We start from the raw sequence: 20,337 nt of genomic DNA on the forward strand, positions 1-20,337 counted from the left end.
TATGCCAAAACTCCATTACTGATCACACAGACAGGCTGCTGGGAGGCTCAGAACTGCTTCAGCATTCGCAATCTCTAAGCCCACGTTCACATGGTCAGTAGTTTACCTCCAAAATCAGGAGAGGAGCAATCAGAGGAAACGTTTATATATAATCAGGGTTAGAAGACGCTTGCTATATAGATGTCTTTGGCCACCAAGGGGGCGCTACCCTCTACACATATTCGAGGAGCTTTACCAATGTCTCCCCTCGGCAGCTGCGGATTAGGGCAGGAGCACAGCAGCAGACTTGTGTCTGACTGTTATCTGAACAGGGGCGTGCAGACCACTAGGCACATTCTGCAGCAATAAGCGCACTCAGATGTAATGAGGCACAGCTGCGCAGTGTGCAGGAGGCGCAGAGACCTCCTGGGTTGCTGCACTGCACGTGTCATATATGTCTGCAGTGCTGCTTACAGGACACTGTACAGCTAGGCGTCCCTCCAGCGGGATGCAGTGATTGGCCACCGTGGTCACGTGGCTCGGGGAACCTGGCGGAAGTCGCGTCTGAATGTAAGCGACTGGTGGAGAAAACACTCGGCCGCGCCGCCCGGTGATGGGAACGGCGGTCTCTAGGCTCATGTACATGCTGTGAAGTGGAGGGGGGACTCGGTTTAAGGCGCGAGGCATCATGGAGGACGAAGACGCGGTAAGGGCAGCGCAGTGACGTCATTGTTGAGCGCCGCGGACTCGTGTCACGTGCGTGCAGGGTTCTTGTGAACTGGATTGGGTTATATCACTAGAGCGGCGGGGAGCGTCAGCGTGTGACCCCGTGTGTGCTGCGCAGGGTCAGCCGGCACAGAGCAGTGTAGTAACATACTAATGGGCTACATCACAGCCCAGCGCCTGGAATACGGCCCTCGCCTCTACAGCTAGGGACCCGTGTGATTGCGAGGTGTGGGGGGGATGCTCATGAGAATGCAGCACGTGTGAGGGGCGGAGCGGTCCCCTCCCGTGAGGGTGCGAGGGGCGGAGCGGTCCCCTCCCGTGAGGGTGCGAGGGGCGGAGCGGTCCCCTCCCGAGAGGGTGCGAGGGGGGGAGCGGTCCCCTCCCGTGAGGGTGCGAGGGGGGGAGCGGTCCCCTCCCGTGAGGGTGCGAGGGGCGGAGCGGTCCCCTCCCGTGAGGGTGCGAGGGGGGGAGCGGTCCCCTCCCGCGAGGGGGGGAGCGGTCCCCTCCCGCGAGGGGGGGAGCGGTCCCCTCCCGCGAGGGTGCGAGGGGGGGAGCGGTCCCCTCCCGTGAGGGTGCGAGGGGGGGAGCGGTCCCCTCCCGTGAGGGTGCGAGGGGGGGAGCGGTCCCCTCCCGTGAGGGTGCGAGGGGGGGAGCGGTCCCCTCCCGCGAGGGGGGGAGCGGTCCCCTCCCGTGAGGGTGCGAGGGGGGGAGCGGTCCCCTCCCGTGAGGGTGCGAGGGGGGGAGCGGTCCCCTCCCGTGAGGGTGCGAGGGGGGGAGCGGTCCCCTCCCGTGAGGGGGGGAGCGGTCCCCTCCCGTGAGGGGGGGAGCGGTCCCCTCCCGTGAGGGGTGGAGCGGTCCCCTCCCGTGAGGGGTGGAGCGGTCCCCTCCCGTGAGGGGTGGAGCGGTCCCCTCCCGTGAGGGGTGGAGCGGTCCCCTCCCGTGAGGGTGCGAGGGGCGGAGCCATCCCCTCCCGTGAGGGACACCCCTCTGCAGGAGGATCCTAGACACGGTACCCAGTTTTCCCCACTAGAGAGTAGTAGTAATGGGGTGCATTCCCTCCCCAACTCCATTACTGGTGTAAGCTATAGCGCCCCGTGAACGGCTGCAGTCTCCTGGCAGTCAGGCCTACACTGACTAGTGTTATTAGTGATGTGATGGCAACAACATGGGTGCTCCGTTACTTTGGACAGGATTTCCTAAATTCTGTATTTCCCAAGTAAAATAACAGATACCTCCAGCACTAGTGCTGCTTCAGCGCTGTGTGCTGGAGGTCTCCTTGGCTCGCATGCCATTGTTCTGCCACGTGACTGCTGTAGCTGACCCGGCACAGACATTGCTGGAACATCACCAGTGCAGGAGGGGAGTATCTGTATTTTACTCTGGGGAATACAGTATTTACGAAGGGGATGTCTGAGTAGGAGCCAACCCTTGAAAATGGAACCCGTGGGACTGAATATGGCGTTCTCTGAACAGTGATCCGTTGGCAGTGTGAGGATGATGATTTTTATCATCATTAGGCATTTAGGACAACATTGGATCATTTCAGAGATCCGCAATGAACTTGTGGAATGAGTTTGCTGCACTTAACCCCTTAACGACCGCCGATACGCCTTTTAACGGCGGTAATTAAGGGTACTAAAACCACAGCGCCGTTAATTCACGGCGCTGTGATTTAAGTGAATAGCGCCCCCCAGTGTCGGATTTTCTCCGGGGTCTCGGCTGCCAGGGGGTAGCCGAGACCCCAGAGAACATGAATCGGTCGGTTTTTACCGACCCCCGCTTTTGCAATCGCCGTTATTAACCCTATAACGGCGACCGCAAAAAAAAAAAGCCGCGATTTTACATTTAATTTCTCCTCTGATGTGATCGCACATCAGAGGAGAGAGAAATAGGGTCCCCGATCCCCCCCCCCGGTACCTCTCCGTGGCCCTCCGTCCCCTCCCGGTGGTCCCACGTCCCGCCGGCATCCTCCAATGGGCGCCGCCATATTGAAAATGGCGGGCGCATGCGCAGTGCGCCCACCGGGAATCTACCGGCTCCGGCTGGCAGATTCCATTCATTATTTTGATCACTATGATAAACGATAATAGTGATCAAAATAAAAAAAATAGTACATAACCCCCCCGTTTATCACTCCCTTATATAGGCCAATATAATGAAATAAAGAAAATATTTTTTTTTTCAGTTTTCCATTAGGGTTAGGGTTGGGCTAGGGTTAGGGTTGGGCTAGGGTTAGGGTTGGGCTAGGGTTAGGTCTAGGGTTAGGGCTCGGGTCACGACTAGGGTTAGAGTTAGGATTAGGGTTGGGATTAGGGTTAGGGGTGTGTTGGGGTTAGGGTTGGAGCAAGAATTGAGGGGTTTCCACTATTTGCCAACTTTGGGGGTCTAAAAATTGGGGTCTAAAAAATCACTTTTGTGGAAATAAAAAAAGACTTTATTTTCACGGCTCTGCGTTTATAAACTTTTGTGAAGCGCTTGGGGGTTCAAAGTTCTCACCACACATCTAGATAAGTTCATTAGGGGGTCTAATTTCCAAAATGGGGTCACTTGTGGGGGGTTTCCACTGTTTAGGCCCATCAGGGGCTCTGCAAGCGCAACATGATGCCCGCAGACCATTCCATCAAAGTCTGCATTCCAAAATGGCACTCCTTCCCTTCCGAGCTCTCCCATGCGCCCAAACAGTGGTTCCCCCCCACATATGGGGTATCGGCGTACTCAGGACAAATCGCATAACAACTGTGGGGGTGTGATTTCTCCTGTTACCCTTGTAAAAATAAAAATTTGGGGGTGAAAAGATCATTGTGGAAAAAAATAGATTTCTTATTTTCACGGCTCTATGTTATAAACTTCTGTGAAGCCCTTGGGGGTTCAAAGTGCTCACCACACATCTAGATAAGTTCCTTAATGGGTCTAGTTTCCAAAATGGGGTCACTTGTTGGAGGTTTCCACTGTTTAGGCACATTAAGGGCTCTCCGAATGCAACATGGCATCCGATCTGAATTCCAGCCAATTCTGCGTTGAAAAAGTCAAACGGCGCTCCATCCCTTGCGAGCTCTGCCGTGTGCTGAAATAGTGGTCTACTCCCACATATAGGGTATCGGCGTATTCAGGAGAAATTGTACAACAAATTTTGTGGTTGATTTTCTCTTTTAACACTTGTGAAAATAAAAAAAATTGGTTCTGAAGTAAATTTTTTGCAAAAAAAAAGTTAAATATTAATTTTTTCCTTCCACATTGCTTTAGTTCCTGTGAAGCACTTAAAGGGTTAATAAACTTCTTGAATGTGGTTTTGAGCCCCTTGAGGGGTCTAGTGTTTAGAATGGTGCCACTTTTGGGTATTTTCTGTCATGTACACCCCTCAAAATGACTTTAAGTATGATGTGGTCCCTAAAAAAAAAAAATGGTTTTGTAAATTTTGTTGTAAAAATGAGAAATCGCTGGTCAACTTTTAACCCTTATAACTTCCTAACAAAAAAAAATTTTGCTTCCAAAATTGTGCTGATGTAAAGTAGACATGTGGAAAATGTTATTTATTAAGAAATTTGTGTGACACATCTCTCTGATTTGAGGGCATAAAAATTTAAAGTTTTAAAATTGCAAAATTTTCAAAATTTTCGCCGTATTTCCATTTTTTTCATAAATAAACACAAGACTTATCGAAGAAATTTTACCACTAATATGAAGTACAATATGTCACGAAAAAAACAGTCTTAGAATCAGCGGGATCCATTAAAGCGTTCCAGAGTTATAACCTCATAAAGGGACAGTGGTCAGAATTGTAAAAATTGGCCTGGTCATTAAGCTGCAAACTGGCTCTGTCGCTAAGGGGTTAAAGTAAAGGGGCCGAATAATATTGCACACCCCACTTTTCAGTTTTTGAATTTCCACAAAAATTTAACCAATAAATTTTGTTCAACTTCACAATTGTGTCCCACTTGTTGATTCTTCACCAAAAATTTACATTTGGTATCTTTATGTTTGAAGCATGATATGTGGGAAAAGGATGAAAAGTTCCAGGGGGCCGAATACTTTCGCAAGGCACTGTATATGCACATAGAATATAAGCCGAGATTTTCAGCCCATTTTTTGGGGCTGAAAGTCTCCCTCTCGGCTTATATGCGAGTCATATACGCCAGGGGGTGGGAGGGGAGCAGGGGTGTCAGATCATATTTACCTCCTCCTGGTGCATCTCTGCAGCTCCCCTGCTTCTCCCACGCCTTCCTTCAGCGGTCACGTGGTACCGCTCATTAAATTCGTGATTATGTGCATATTCATGACTTTCATGAGCGGTACCACTTGACCGCTGAAGGAAGGAAGAGTTGCCGGAGATGCAGGGGCTGCAGGGGGTAAGTATATGCGATATTCACTTGTCCCCGGTCCATCGCTGGATCATTTTATGGGGGCGGCATATTCTGTGGAGCATCTTATGGGGCCATAACCTTTGTGCAGCATTATATGGGGTGTATTTTCTATGAAGCATCTTATGGGGCCATCATGAACTGTATGGAGCATTATATGGGGCTCCTGATTAAATATGGATATTCAAAAACATTTAACCTACTGATGCCACAATTTTACTTTTATTGGTATCTATTTTTATTTTTTAAATTTACCAGTAGCTGCTGCATTTTCCACACTAGGCTTATACGCAAGTCAATAAGTTTTCCCAGTTTTTTTGTGGCAAATTAGGGGAGTTGGCTTATACTCGGGTCGGCTTATACACGAGTGTGTGTGTGTGTGTGTGTGTATACACACACACACACACACACACACGTCATTGTATATATATTTATAGTTCATAGAGTTCTACATAGCATAATAGCTGCTAAATCAATTGCCGGCTTCTGTAAAATCATTACAAAACCCGACATGAAATGACACATGGTTTACATACAGTAAAGCATTTCATTTAGATTTTTATATCTGACTAATAGGGTATGTGTGTAAAATTTTTGACATGTACGTGTTAAATTAACGGGTAAATTCGTTGAAAGAAATTGCATGGGCTCCCGCGGTAATTTCTCCGCCAGAGAGGGAAAGCCAGTGAGTGAGGGCAGATATTAATAGCCTAGAGAGGGACCATTGTTTTTGCTAAAAAAAAAAAAAAAAAATAATCTGTACCCGGGCACCCCAGAAAAGGTGCATCTATAAGATGCGCCTTTTCTGGCACTTAGCCTCTCTATTCCCATTGCCTTTAGCGGCGGCTCATGGGTTAATAATGGGTTAATGTCACCTTGCTATTGAAAGGTGACATTAAGCCGGGTTAACTCCTTTCTGACTGCTGACGGGATAGTACGTCAGCAATCGGACTCCCCTGCTTTGAGGTGGGCTCACCGCCGGACCCACCTCAAAGCAGGGAAGTCCGACTGCTGACTAACGGAATACTTACTGCTGCTAACTAGAGCTTCCGGTCGCCGGGCCGGAAGTGAGCTCATCGCCGACCTCCGTCACGTGATCCGGGGTCGGCGACGTGTTGCCTGGACAACCAGAGGTCTCATAAAGACCTTTATGGTTGTTGCAGGCAGATCGCTTTGAGCGCCGCCCGATCACTAAATGGTGTAGCGAGAAAAAAAAATAAAAAAAGTCAGAATTACGGTTTTTTGGTCGACGAGACATTGCATTAAGGGAATCTGTCACACTTTTTTTGCCCTATTAGCTGCCGGCATAGACATTGGGGGCTTATCTACAGCATTTTGTAATGCTGTAGATAAGCCCCCGATGTAACCTGAAAGAGAAGAAAAACACGTTATATTATACTCACCGAGGTGGGCGGTCCGTTCAGACGCCTCCCTTCTTCTTGCAATGACGTCCTCTTCTCCCGTCCTGTAATGCAAGGTTCCCCAACTCCAGTCCTCAAGGCCCACCAACAGATCATGTTTTCAGGATTCCCTTTGTATTGCACAGGTGATGCAATTATCACCTGACCAATACTAAGGAAATCCTGAAAACACGATCTGTTGGTGGGCCTTGAGGACTGGAGTTGGGGGGAACCCTGCTGTAATGGCTCCAACGCAGGCGCACTGCTCTGCCCTGTTGAGGGCAGAGCAGAGTCCTGCAGTGTGCAGGCACCAGACCTCTCCCGACGCCTGCACACTGCAGGGCTCTGCTCTGCCCTCAACAGGGCAGAGCAGTGCGCCTGTGCCGGAGCCATTACAGGACTGGAGAAGAGGACGTCATAGCATGAAGAAGGGAGGTGCCGGACGGGACTGCGACACCCATCGGACCGGACCGCCCACCTCGGTGAGTATAATATAACGTGTTTTTCTTCTCTTTCAGGTTACATCGGGGGCTTATCTACAGCATTAGAGAATGCTGTAGATAAGCCCCCGATGTCTACAGTCATGGCCAAAAGTTAAGAGAATGACACAAATATTATATTTTCACATGATCTGCTGGCCTCTGGTTTTTATGTGTGTTTGTCAGATGTTTTTATCACATACAGAAATATAATTGCAATCATATTATGAGTAGCAAAAGGTTATATTGACAGTTAGAATGAGTTAATGCAGCAAGTCAATATTTGCAGTGTTGACCCTTCTTCTTCAGGACCTCAGCAATTCTCCCTGACAGCAGTCCATTCTTGCAAAATCAATGCTGTTATTTTGTCTGAATTTGAAGGTTTTTGTTTGTCCACCCGTCTCTTGATGATTGACCACAAGTTCTCAATGGGATTAAGATCTGGGGAGTTTCCAGGCCATGGTCCCAAAATCTCTATTTTTGTTCCCTGAGCCATTTAGTTATCACCTTTGCTTTATGGCAAGGTGCTCCATCATGTTGAAAAAGGCATTGTTGATCGCCAAACTGCTCTTGGACGGTTGGGAGAAGTTGCTCTTGGAGGACATTCTGGTACCATTCTTTATTCATGGCTGTGTTTTTAGGCAAGACTGAGAGAGAGCCCATTCCCTTGGCTGAGAAGCAACCCCACACGTGAATGGTTTCAGGATGCTTGACAGTTGGCATGAGACAAGACTGGTGGTAGCGCTCACCTGGTCTTCTCCGAATAAGCAGTTTTCCAGATGTCCCAAACAATCGAAAAGGGGATTCATCAGAGAAAATGACTTTACCCCAGTCCTCAGCAGTCCACTCCCTGTACCTCTTGCAGAATATCAGTCTGTCCATGATGTTTTTCCTGGAGAGAAGTGGCTTCTTTGCTGCCCTCCTTGAGACCAGGCCTTGCTCCAAGAGTCTCTGCCTCACAGTGCGTGCAGATGCACTCACACCTGCCTGCTGCCATTCCTGAGCAAGCTCTGCACTGCTGGTAGCCCGATCCGCAGCTGAAACACTTTTAAGAGACGGTCCTGGCGCTTGCTGGTCTTTCTTGGGAGCCCTGGAGCCTTTTTGGCAACAAGGGAACCTCTCTCCTTGAAGTTCTTGATGATGCGATAGATTGTTGACTGAGGTGCAATCTTTCTAGCTGCGATACTCTTCCCTGTTAGGCCATTTTTGTGCAGTGCAATGATGACTGCACGTGTTTCTTTAGAGATAACCATGGTTAACAGAAGAGAAACAATTATGCCAAGCACCAGCCTCCTTTTAAAGTGTCCAGTGGTGTCATTCTTACTTAATCATGACAGATTGATCTCCAGCCCTGTCCTCATCAACACCCACACCTGTGTTAATGGAGCAATCACTGAAACGATGTTAGCTGGTGCTTTTAAGGCAGGGCTGCAATGATGTTGAAATGTGTTTTGGGGGATAAAGTTCATTTTCTAGGCAAATATTGACTTTGCAAGTAATTGCTGTTAAGATGATCACTCTTTATAACATTCTGGAGTATATGCAAATTGCCATTAGAAAAAATGAAGCAGTAGACTTTGTAAAAATTAATATTTGTGTCATTCTCTAAACTTTTGGCCATGACTGTATGCCGGCAGCTGAAAGGCAAAAAAAAGGTGACAGATTCCCTTTAAAATGCAATAACAGGCAATCAAAAGAACTTATCTGCACAAAAGTGGTAGCATTAAATACTTCACCCCGGCTCGCAAAAAAATAAGCTCTCACTCAACCCCAGATCACGAAAAATGACGCTACGGGTCTCGGAAAACTGCGCATTTTTTTTTTTTTTAGCAAACTTTGGAATTTTTTTTCACCACTTAGATAAAAGAGAACCCATACATGTTTGGTGTCTATGAACTCGTAATGACCTGGAGAATCATAATGGCAGATCAGTTTTTGCATTTATTGAACCTAGAAAATAACAAGTGTGAGATTGCACTTTTTTTGCAATTTCACCGCACTTGGAATTTTTTTCCGTTTTTGAGTACACGGCATGCTAAAACCAATGATGTTCAAAAGTACAACTCGTCCCGCAAAAAATAAGCCCTCACATGGCCATATTGACGGAAAAATAAAAAAAGTTATGGCTTTGAGAAGGAGGGGAGCGGAAAATCGAAAAAAGCTCCCGTCATGAAGGGGTTAATAACGGAGAGGAGTCAATAAGGCACCTATCCATTATTAATCCTATAGTAGTAAATGGTTAAAAAAGACATTAAAAATTCTTTTAACCCCTTTCTGCCATATGACGTACTATCCCGTCCATGTGCCCTGGGACTTAATCCACAGGGACGAGATAGTACGTCATAGCGATCAGCGGCGCTCACGTGGTGAGCGCCGCTGATCGCAGCCGGGTGTCAGCTGATTATCACAGCTGACACCCGGCACTGTGTCAGGGGCGGTCACGGACCTCCCTCGACACGTTAACCCCTGGCACACTGCGATCAAACACGATCGCAGTGTACCGGGGGTTTAGGGAAGCATCGGCAGGGAGGGGGCTCCCTCCGTGCTTTCCTGTGACCCCCGCAGCAGCGCAGTGTGCAGCGCTGCTGCGGGGATCTCCTTCCCTGTAGGTCCCAGGATCCAAAATGGCGGCGGGGACCTTCGGGGGGCCTGCAGGGAGCCGGGCTTCCTCAGTGCCTGCAAAGCGCAGGCACGACGAAGCCTGCAGCACTGCCTGTGACAGATCAGCGATCTGTCACAGGACAGTGATGTCCCACCTGGGACAGTGTAATAAAAAAAAAAAAAAAAAGTGTGAAAATTTATAAAAAAAAAAAAAAATCCCTAATATTCAATAAAACAAAAGTACACATTTTGGTATCGCTGCGTCCGTAACGACCCGCCCTATAAAACTGTCCCCATTAGTTAACCCCCTTAGCGAACCCCTTAAAAAATAAAAAAGCAAAGCAAAAAATAATGCTTTATTATCATACCGCCGAACAAAAAGTGCAATAACGCGCGATTCAAAAAGACGCATATAAATATCCATGGTACCACTGAAAACGTCATCTTGTCCCGCAAAAAACGAGCCTCCATACAGCGTCATCAGCGAAAAAATTTAAAAGTTATAGCTCGCAAAATAAAGCGATGCAAAAATAATTATTTTTTATATAAAATTGTTTTCATTGCATAAAAGCGCCAAAACAAAGCGACATAAATGAGGTATCGCTATAATCGTACTTACCCGAAGAATAAAACCGCCTTATCAATTTTACCGCAGGCGGAACGGTGTAAACGCACCCCCCAAAAGAAATTCTTGAAATGCTGGTTTTTGTTCATTCTGCGTCCAAAAAAAATCGGAATAAACATGTCACGTGCCCGAAAATGGTACCAATAAAAACGTCAACTCGTCCCGCAAAAAATAAGACCTCACATGACTCGGTGGGTCAAAATACGGAAAAATTATAGCTCTCAATATGTGGTGATGCAAAAACTATTTTTTACAACAAAACGCGTCTTTTAGCGTGCGACAGCTGCCAAACATAAAAACCGCCATAAATAGTAAATCAAACCCCCCGTTATCACCCCCTTAGTTAGGGAAAAATAATAAAATTAAAAGAAAATGTATTTATTTCCATTTTCCAATTAGGGTTAGGGCTGAGATTAGGGTTAGGGGTGTGTTGGGGTTAGGGTTGGAGCTATAATTGGGGGTTTCCACTGTTTGGGCACATCAGGTGCTCTCCAAATGCAACATGGCGTCTGATCTCAATTCCAGCCAATTCTGCGTTGAAAAAGTCAAATGGTGCTCCTTCTGTTCCAAGCTCTGCCATGTGCCTAAACAGTGTTTTACCCCCACATATAGGGTATCCGCCTACTCAGGACAAATTGCTAAACAACTTTTGGGGTCCAATTTCTCCTGTTACCCTTAGGAAAATAAAAAATTGTCGGCAAAAATATCATTTTTGTGGAAAAAAATGATTTTTTTATTTTCACGCCCGGGCGTTATAAATTTCTGTGAAGCACTTTGGGGTTCAAAGTGCTCACCACACATCTAGATAAGTTCCGTGGGGGCTCTAGTTTCCAAAATAGGGTCACTTCTGGGAGGTTTCCACTGTTTACGTACATCAGGGGCTCTCCAAAGGCAACATGACACCCGCAGACCATTCCATCAAAGTCTGCATTCCAAAACATCACTACTTCCCTTCCGAGCCCCGACGTGTGCCCATACAGTAGTTTTCTCCCACATATGGGGTATCGGCATACTCAGGACAAATTGGACAACAACTTTTGGGAGCAACTTTTCCAGTTACCATTGGGAAAATAAAAAAATTGGGGACTAAAAGATCATTTTGTGGGAAAAAATGATTTTTTTATTTTCACGCCCGGGCATTATAAACTTCTGTGAAGCCCTTGGGGGTTCAAAATGCTCACCACACATCTAGATAAGTTCCTTGGGAGGTCTAGTTTCCAAAATGGTGTCATTTGTGGGAGGTTTCCACTGTTTAGGCACATCAGGGGCTTTCCAAACGTGACATAGCGTCTGATCTCAATTCCAGCCATAAAAGTCAAATGGCGCTGCTTTCCTTCCGAGCTCTGCCATGCGCCCAAATAGTGGTTTACCCCCACATATGGGGCATCAGCGTACTCAGGCCAAATTGCACAATAACTTTTGGGGTCCTGTTACCCTTGGAAAAATAAAAATTGAGGGTGAAAAGGTCATTTTTGTGGAAAAAAAAATGATTTTTTAATTGTACGGTTGTATGTTAGAAACTTCAGTGAAGCCCTTGGGGGTTTAAAGTTCTCACCACACATCTAGATAAGTTCTTTGTGGGGTCTAGTTTCCAAAATGGGGTTTCTTGTAGGGGGTTTCCACTGTTTAGGTGCATCAGGGGCTTTCCAAACGTGACATGGCGTCTGATCTGAATTCCAGCCAATTTTGCATTGAAAAAGTCAAACGGCGCTCCTTCCATTCTGAGCTCTGCCATGCGCCGAAATAGTGGTTCCCCCCCACATATCAGGTATCGGCGTACTCAGGAGAAATTGCACAATAACTTTTGCAGTCCAATTTCTCCTGTTACCCTTGGTAAAATAAAAAAAATTGGACCTGAAGTAATTTTTTTGTGAAAAAAAAGTTAAATGTTCATTTTTTTTTTAAACATTCAAAAAATTCCTGTGAAGCAAATGAAGGGTTAATAACTTCTTGAATATGGTTTTGAGCACCTTGAGGGGTGCAGTTTTTAGAATGGTGTCACTTTTGGGGATTTTCTATCATATAGACCCCTCAAAGTGACTTCAAATGTGACGTGGTCCGTAAAAATAAAATGGTGTTGCAAAAATGAGAAATCGCTGGTCAACTTTTAACCCTTATAACTTCCTAACAAAAGAAAAAAATTTTGGTTCCAAAATTGTGCTGATGTAAAGTAAACATGTGGGAAATGTTACTTATCAAGTTTTTTGTGTGCTGTATCTCTGTGTTGGAAAAGTGAAATTTTCGCCAAATATCCTTTTTTTTTCACAAATAAACGCAAGTTATTTGAATGAAATTTTACCACGATCATGAAGTACAATATGTCACGAGAAAACAGTGTCAGAATCACCGGGATCCATGGAAGCGTTCCAGAGTTATTACCTCAAAAAAGGGACAGTGGTCAGAATTGTAAAACTTGGCCCGGTCATGAACGTGCAAACCACCCTTGGGGGGGGGGGGGGTTAAGGGGTTAATGAAATAATCAAAGTTTTTGACCAAATTTATTATTCTGTTAATCCAACAGAATCCTTTGTTGTCCTGTAAAAGAACAAAAAATAAAAAAAACAACAATATCCATACCTCTCCGCTGTTCAGTCAGGTCCCCCCGCTGCAATTCATCACAAGGGGTTAACTAGTTTACAACAGGGACCGATGCTAATGCTACCGGCCCGGCTGTAAACCACTGAAGAGTGAATGAAATAATCTTTGTGCAGACGCCCCGGCTGACCGGGGATGAACTGATTAGCGTGGGAAAGTTTCTGAACTTTTGATGGGTCCCTGGCCTACCTGCCTAGTGTGAACACTTACCTCTGGCTAATAACTTGGTCAAGCCTATATTTATGAGAAGGTCGGAACCAAATGTGATTGATGTAATTAAAACCACAGCTTGATGAAGGGCGGAGTGCTCAGTCATGCTATTCACACTTCACTTTATTCTCATTTGCACAAGGAAAGACTAGAAGCAATGGGATGAAACTGAATGGAAGGAGACACAGATTAGATATTAGAAAAAACTTTTTGACAGTTAGAGTGATCAATGAGTGGAACAGGCTGCCACGAGAAGTGGTGAGTTCTCCTTCAATGGAAGTCTTCAAACAGAGGCTGGACAGACATCTGACTGGGATGATTTAGCGAATCCTTCTTTGAGCAGGGGGTTGGACCAGATGGCCCAGGAGGTCCCTTCCAACTCTACCATTCTATGATTCTATGTATTTCACATTGACATGCCGTAATGCAATTGAGTGCAACCATTTCCTCATTTGTTTGTCTATGAGGTCTATGCGAGTTTAGTGGTGTTAATGACAGACTCCATTTATACTGTCTTTATGGAGATTTATTTGAATCCAATAGACGATCTACAGCATTCCAGACTAAAGAAATGAGGGGAATGTTGCAAAAAGGCTTCAATTGCTATAATAGTAAGACAGTCTGATATAAGAGACCGAGGATCCATATCTCTGAGCACCTCTGAGTATTGTCTACTAAATTTGGAGTCTTAATTATCGCATAGGAATATCTGTGCGTTTTTTTTCTGTGTTTGTCTTTTTATCTCACGTGCACTTGTGTCAGGGACTAAGTTCCGTTTTTAAACATTTAAATAAAGTAGATTAGTTTTATTTTCTAGTATAGATCTTACTGGCTTGCTGCTATCCATATTTACATCTTGTGGATACATTTTTGCTGCAGATTTGGTCACAAATCTGCATACAGAATCTCCATGTATTACTTGCAGATTTCACCCTTCTCCATTGCTTAACATTAAAGGGAACCGAACATGTAAAATAACGCTATTACCCTGCAGGTTATGGGGTTAATCTGCAGGTTAACAGCGTTCTGACACCGTGCGGCGCTAGCAGTGAGAGCCCCGCTGATGGGAGGAGATTAACTTTTTGTCTCTGGCAACATTTGTCTCCCAGTCAAAGGGGTGCCACCGGCATGGGTTACTACTTGCTGCATACAGAGCAGCAGCCGTAATCGTGCCCTGGCTACTGACTGACAGCCGCCACTTTTATGAGCGTGCCACAGATTTGCAGTCTGCACCTTGCTTTCTTCCATTTTCATGTGGACTTTTTTATGCAGTGTGTGAATGAGATTTTAAATTCACATGTATTGCTCTGTAAATTGTTGCATTGTTGGAATACACACTGCAAATCTGTAGTTTGTGAACCTGGCCTAAGCCTTTTGGTATGCATTCAAAGGTATTATTTCTTAGTTTTCCATAAGTGTCCTTTTTGCCCTCTTGAAAAGGACCTTTAAACAAATTTTTCACTTTTTTTTTTTTTATTCCATTAGTTTCGCTTTTCCATTGTGGAGATACTAACAATTCAAGTATTTGGTTTGTAAACAGTTAATATTTTAAAAAAAATCCAAGTGGGTATTAGCGGAGAGATTTGGTGGGCATGTGCTACGTCCTTTCTCTATAAAAATATCAGAAGTATTGCCCTCCTTAGGCCAGGTGCACAGGATCCAGAACTAGCAGTGTTTTGGATGCATGTTCACTGTGTCCAAAGCCCTGCCGTCTATTGAACGCCAATGATTCCGCAAGTAATCACTGAACCGCGCAGATTCACCGTGTCCAATACATTCTATGGGTGAGATTTCCTTTGTGGAGACTCACGTCTCCGCAAGAGAGAGACATACTGTGGTCTGGAAAGACGCGCGAGATGACAGTCTCCGTGGGTGAGCCGTGGGCGCATAGTGGTCATGAGCTTTCTAGAAATCCACTATGCTTTAACATCTGGACGCTGCATAAATATGCAACCCGCAGCAATTAATTACTTACCGGTAATTGGCGCACTGAAGGAACACTAGTCAATCAATAGAAACCTTCGGCCCACAGTTATGACACTTCAAGTAAAGATGAAATAGCGTGAAATATAATTCACCGCCGACACGTGAGCATAACAGAAAATTCAGATACAATATTTCAGCATTTATCAAAAATAGGAAAGCAGGGGGAAAGGATGATTGCTCACCAGACTATGCTTGGAGTCCGGCCGTGCCTGGAATTCAGTGGCTGACTACCACATATGAACAAGCTTGAAGACAAAGGCTTTTTCCGGGACTGGAGATTTTTCCATAAAAAACATCATCTTTATTCAAAAAATCGTCATGGTTAAAAAACAATACATGAGGGGGAAGCCCCCAATGCCTGACGCGTTTCGGTCCTCAAGCGGTCCTTCCTCTAAGGCCTGTTTCACATTTCCGTCCTTCAAGGTCTGTCAAAATCCGCCAGGCAGTTAAAAAAACGGATCCGTCTCCGTCATGTGCCAAACTGATGCCACTGGATGCGTTTTCATAGAATCATAGAATCGTAGAGTTGGAAGGGACCTCCTGGTCCAACCCCCTGCTCAAAGCAGGATTCGCTAAATCATCCCAGTCAGATGTCTGTCCAGCCTCTGTTTGAAGACTTCCATTGAAGGAGAACTCACCACTTCTCGTGGCAGCCTGTTCCACTCATTGATCACTCTAACTGTCAAAAAGTTTTTTCTAATATCTAATCTGTGTCTCCTCCCATTCAGTTTCATCCCATTGCTTCTAGTCTTTCCTTGTGCAAATGAGAATAAAGTTGATCCTTCTACAATGTGACAGCCCTTTAGATATTTGTAGACAGCTATTAAGTCTCCTCTCAGTCTTCTCTTTTGCAAACTAAACATTCCCAAATCCTGCAACCTTTCCTCATAAGACAGGGTTTGCAGACCGGTCACCATTCTGGTCGCTCTTTTCTGAACTTGCTCCAGTTTGTTGATGTCTTTTTTAAAATGTGGTGCCCAAAACTGGACACAATATTCCAGATGAGGTCTGACCAAAGAGGAGTAGAGGGAAATAATGACTTCACGTGATCTAGACTGTATGCTTCTGTTAATACATCCTAGAATTGCATTTGCCTTTTTTGCTGCTGCATCACACTGTTGACTCATATTCAGTCTGTGATCTATTAGTATACCCAAGTCTTTTTCACATGTGCTGTCACTTAGCCCTATTCCTCCCATTCTATATATGTTTTTTCCATTTTTATTGCCCAGATGTAGTACTTTGCATTTCTCCCTGTTAAAAACCATTCTGTTAGTTGCTGCCCACTTCTCCAGTTTATTTAAATCTTTTTGAATCCTCTCTCTCTCTTCTCTAGTATTAGCTATCCCTCCTAGCTTTGTGTCATCAGCAAATTTAATCAGTTTACCCTCAATTCCTTCATCTAAATCGTTGATAAAGATGTTGAACAATACAGGGCCCAGGACAGAGCCCTGTGGTACCCCACTTGAGACATTCTTCCAACTGGATGTGCAGCCATTTACGACCACTCTTTGGGTCCGATCACTAAGCCAGTTATGAATCCACCTAACAGTTGCCTTGTCCATTCCATACTTAGTCATTTTTTCAATAAGGATTGTATGAGAGACTTTGTCAAATGCTTTGCTGAAGTCAAGATATACTATATCTACAGCATTTCCTTGATCCACCCAATCAGTGATACCGTCATAGAAGGAAATTAAGTTAGTCTGACATGACTTATTAGTTACAAACCCATGCTGACTCTGTTTAATCACTTCATTCTTATCCAGGTATTGACATACATGTTGTTTAATAATTTGTTCAAAGATCTTTCCTGGTATAGAAGTCAGACTCACCGGCCTATAGTTACCTGGGTCCACCTTCTTCCCCTTTTTGAAGATAGGAACAACATTTGCTCTTCTCCAGTCTTCTGGCACTTCTCCTGTTCTCCAAGAATTTTCAAAGATTATAGAGAGTGGTTCAAAAATTTCTTCTGCTATCTCCTTCAGTACTCTGGGGTGTAATTCATCTGGACCTGGAGACTTGAATTCATTTAGGCTAGCTAAGTGTTTCCTCACTATCTTTCTGTTTATAGATATCCTGGATTCTTCTATTCCCTTAATAGGACAGTGAATAACAGTTGATGTTACATTTCCTTTCCTTTTGTATACGGATCCGCTGCAGCGGGAAGAGGGTGAAATTTAAAGCAGCCGAGAGAGAGAGAATATTTTTCACGGCCTTTCTGGAACGCTATTCAGGGTTAAAATCCCTGCCACAGCAAATCTGGCGGGCATGCGCAATACAAAATAGCGGACCGTCGCTCTGAAAAAAATGTTTCAGAGTCCGTCTCATCCGCCCGGGAGCCGCTAGAATTCTGACGGATCCGTCAAAAAACGGATGAGACGTACGACCGTCAGTCAAAATCCGCCGCTAATGTAAGTCTATGGGGGAAAAAAACGGATCCGCCAAAAAAGGGCAGTTCCGTTTTTTTTCTAAAAGTGGTGGATTTTGACTGACGTCAAAAAACGTAAATGTGAAACAGGCCTAAGGCTTCAGCATTTCAGCCTTATTCAAGGATATCTGTACATTTAAAAAAGTAAATATATAAAGAGTAACGCCGTTGTTACCAGAGTGTATCTTGTTAACAATGAATGTGAATAGCCTTTACACCTGCATAAATCATCAAAGGGGCATTGAGGCAGTCCAAAATTTTCTAGATAAATGCATCACTTTTTCGCAACTACAAAATGAGTTTTACATAACATTGCTCACATTGATTTTAACAAAAAACTTCTTCCTGTTTACAGATCAATTTTATGTACAAAAGGCCGGAACTGCCATGGGGTCCAACATGGCTTTCCCATATGCTAACATCTATATGGCACTTTTTGAGAAGATATATGTATATGCTCACCCATTATTCCAAGAATGTTCCATCTATTGGAAAAGATTTATAGATGATGTTTTCATGATATGGAGGGAAATGATGATTCATTAATTCAATATTTTTCAGGACATCCAATTCACGTATTCCTAATTTGACCTTTTCGCTAAAGAGTGATCGAAACAAAATCATTGCGATCGTGTTGTGTCGATGGTCTTCATGGTGACACTGGGCCAAAAGATATCTGCACGGTCAATCAGGGACAGTGGCCTGTAAGCTCCTGCTCAGAACAGGAGCTGACATGCCTCCTCCCTGTGTGAGAGATGCTGATCTAATGCCATGCAGTGCAGAAGTATTGCAGAGTATTAGATCATCGATCAGTCACTGTAAAGTTGATGATCCATCTTGGGACAATGTAAAAAAAAAAGTTAATAAACGTTAAAAATATTTATAAAAACATCACAAAATAAAGAACAAGAAAAGGAAAAAATATTAATCCAATAATTTTTTTTTTTTTTTTTTTTTTTACACAAATAAAAGTACACATATTGGGTATCGCCGCATCAGTAATGACCCAACCTATAAACTGTCCCACTATTTAACCCCTTCAGTAAACACAGTAAAAAAAGGCAAAAAAATAAGCTTTATTATTATACCCCCGAACAAAAAGAGAAGTAAAGCATGATCAAAAAGAGGAATGTAAATAAAAATGGTACCGCTGAAAACGTCACGTTGTCTCGCAAAAAGAAGCCACCGTACAACTTCGTCACCGGAAAAATAAAAGTTATAGCTCTTAGAATAAAGCGATGCAAAAATAACTATTTTTTCTATGAAATAGTTTTTATGTAAATCGCCAAGATATAAACAATGTAACTGTAATCATACTGACCCAAAGAATAAAGCTGCCAGTGCCTTATCAATTTTACCACATGTGGAATTGCTTTAAAAAAAAAAAAAAAAATGTTCCTGAATTGCTGATTTTCCTGCAATCCTTGTGAAAATGAAAGAAATTGGGCCTAAAACTACATTTTTGTGGGAAAATACTTTTTTTCATTTTCACAGATCAACGTTGTAAAAACTCAGTGAAGCACGTGTGGGTTCAAGGTGGTCACAACATGTCTAGAAGAATCCCTTGAGTAATCTAGTTTCCAAAATAGGGTCACTTGTGGTGGGTTTCCATAAGCACATCAGGGACTCTCCAAACACTACATGACAGACCATTCCATCAAAATCTGCTTTCCAAACTTTCACTCCTTTCTGAGCCCTGCTGTGCACCCAAACATTTAATTTTCCCCCACATATGGGATATCTGTATACTCAGGAGAAATGGCACAGCCAATTTTGTGGTCCATTTTCTCCTGTTACCCTTGTGAAAATAAAAAGTTTGATGCTAAAAACATTTTTCGTGGGAAAAATGTGGTTTTCTTATTTTCATGGCTCAACGTTATAAACGTCTATGAAGCATCTGGGGTTCAAGGTGTTCACCACTAGAGTTGAACGAATATGTTCGGAATCTGTCGCCGAATCTGAATTTGCCATATTCGTACGATATTGGTACCCTATTCCGCTGAATTTATGTTTGATGATAGGTTCTGAATATATTTGTTCATTACTCTGTCGCCTTATTGGTGGACACAGAACCGTGGGTGTTATGCTGCTGTCCACTAGGAGGCAACACTATGCATAATCTGAAAAAGATTAACTTTGGCTCCTCCTCTGCAGTATACACCCCTGGACGGCGTCAGCCTTCTCCAGTTTTTGCTTAGTGTCGCAAAGAGGCACACCTAAGATTTTTTTCTCTTCCGTTTTTTTTTCCTTAATTTTTTCTTCAACGGATTAAAGATGAAGAAAAGTGGGTCTCCAGTGAGACTCCCGACATGGCTCCCTCCTCGGTCCCCTATTAAGGGGTACCCGGTTGAGGTCGAGATGGCTCTTCCCCATGTCGCTCCTTCCCCAGTCCCTCGGGTACTGGTTGAAGTCGAGGCCCCCCCCTCCTTCCCCAGTTCCTTGGGCTCTGGGTTGAGGTCGAGGGTAGGACGAAGCCCCCTGACGGTGACAGCAGCACCCTCCCTAATCCCCCTCTGGGGGCATTAGGTCGAGACACCGCAGGTAGGGCCTGTACCAGGCACCATTCGGCCACTTAGGCTGGTTTCACATTAGCGCTTTTGTGCGCAGCGCATCGGGCGCACCAGTGCGCATGCGCACTGCGCACCTATATTTTACATGATGTGCGCATGGTCTTGCGCATATTTGCGCTTTCGTGCGCATGCGTTTTTTTGTCTTTTGCGCCAGGCGCGTCAGACGCAACATGTTGCATTTTTGGTTCCGCCCTGTCTCGTTAAAACAACGCATGCGCACGGAATGCGCACGGAATGCGCAAAAACACCACATTGGAGCCTATGGGAGCGCAATACTTGCGCATGGTCTTGCGTTTTTATGCGCATGCGTTTTTTACATAAACATGACTGAAATTTGGTCTAGACAGTAAAAAAAAAAAATGAACCAAGGTGATAAA

General features: G+C 44.6%; 1 protein-coding gene across 1 annotated transcript in view; it reads left to right on the forward strand.

Moving 5' to 3' along the window:
* The first annotated feature begins 419 nt into the window (after positions 1 to 419).
* TAF1B (TATA-box binding protein associated factor, RNA polymerase I subunit B) overlaps positions 420 to 20,337 on the forward strand; it is a 169,225-nt gene continuing 149,307 nt past the window's right edge. Inside the window, exon 1 of the mRNA XM_073568208.1 lies at positions 420 to 685. Within this exon, the coding sequence (XP_073424309.1) occupies positions 668 to 685 (18 nt within the window). The 5' untranslated portion in view covers positions 420 to 667. The remainder of the gene's footprint in view (positions 686 to 20,337) is intronic.

Source organism: Dendrobates tinctorius, unplaced genomic scaffold, assembly GCF_039654945.1.
Source record: "Dendrobates tinctorius isolate UK_male_01 unplaced genomic scaffold, ASM3965494v1 ptg000021l, whole genome shotgun sequence".
Classification (NCBI taxonomy): Eukaryota; Metazoa; Chordata; class Amphibia; order Anura; family Dendrobatidae; genus Dendrobates; species Dendrobates tinctorius.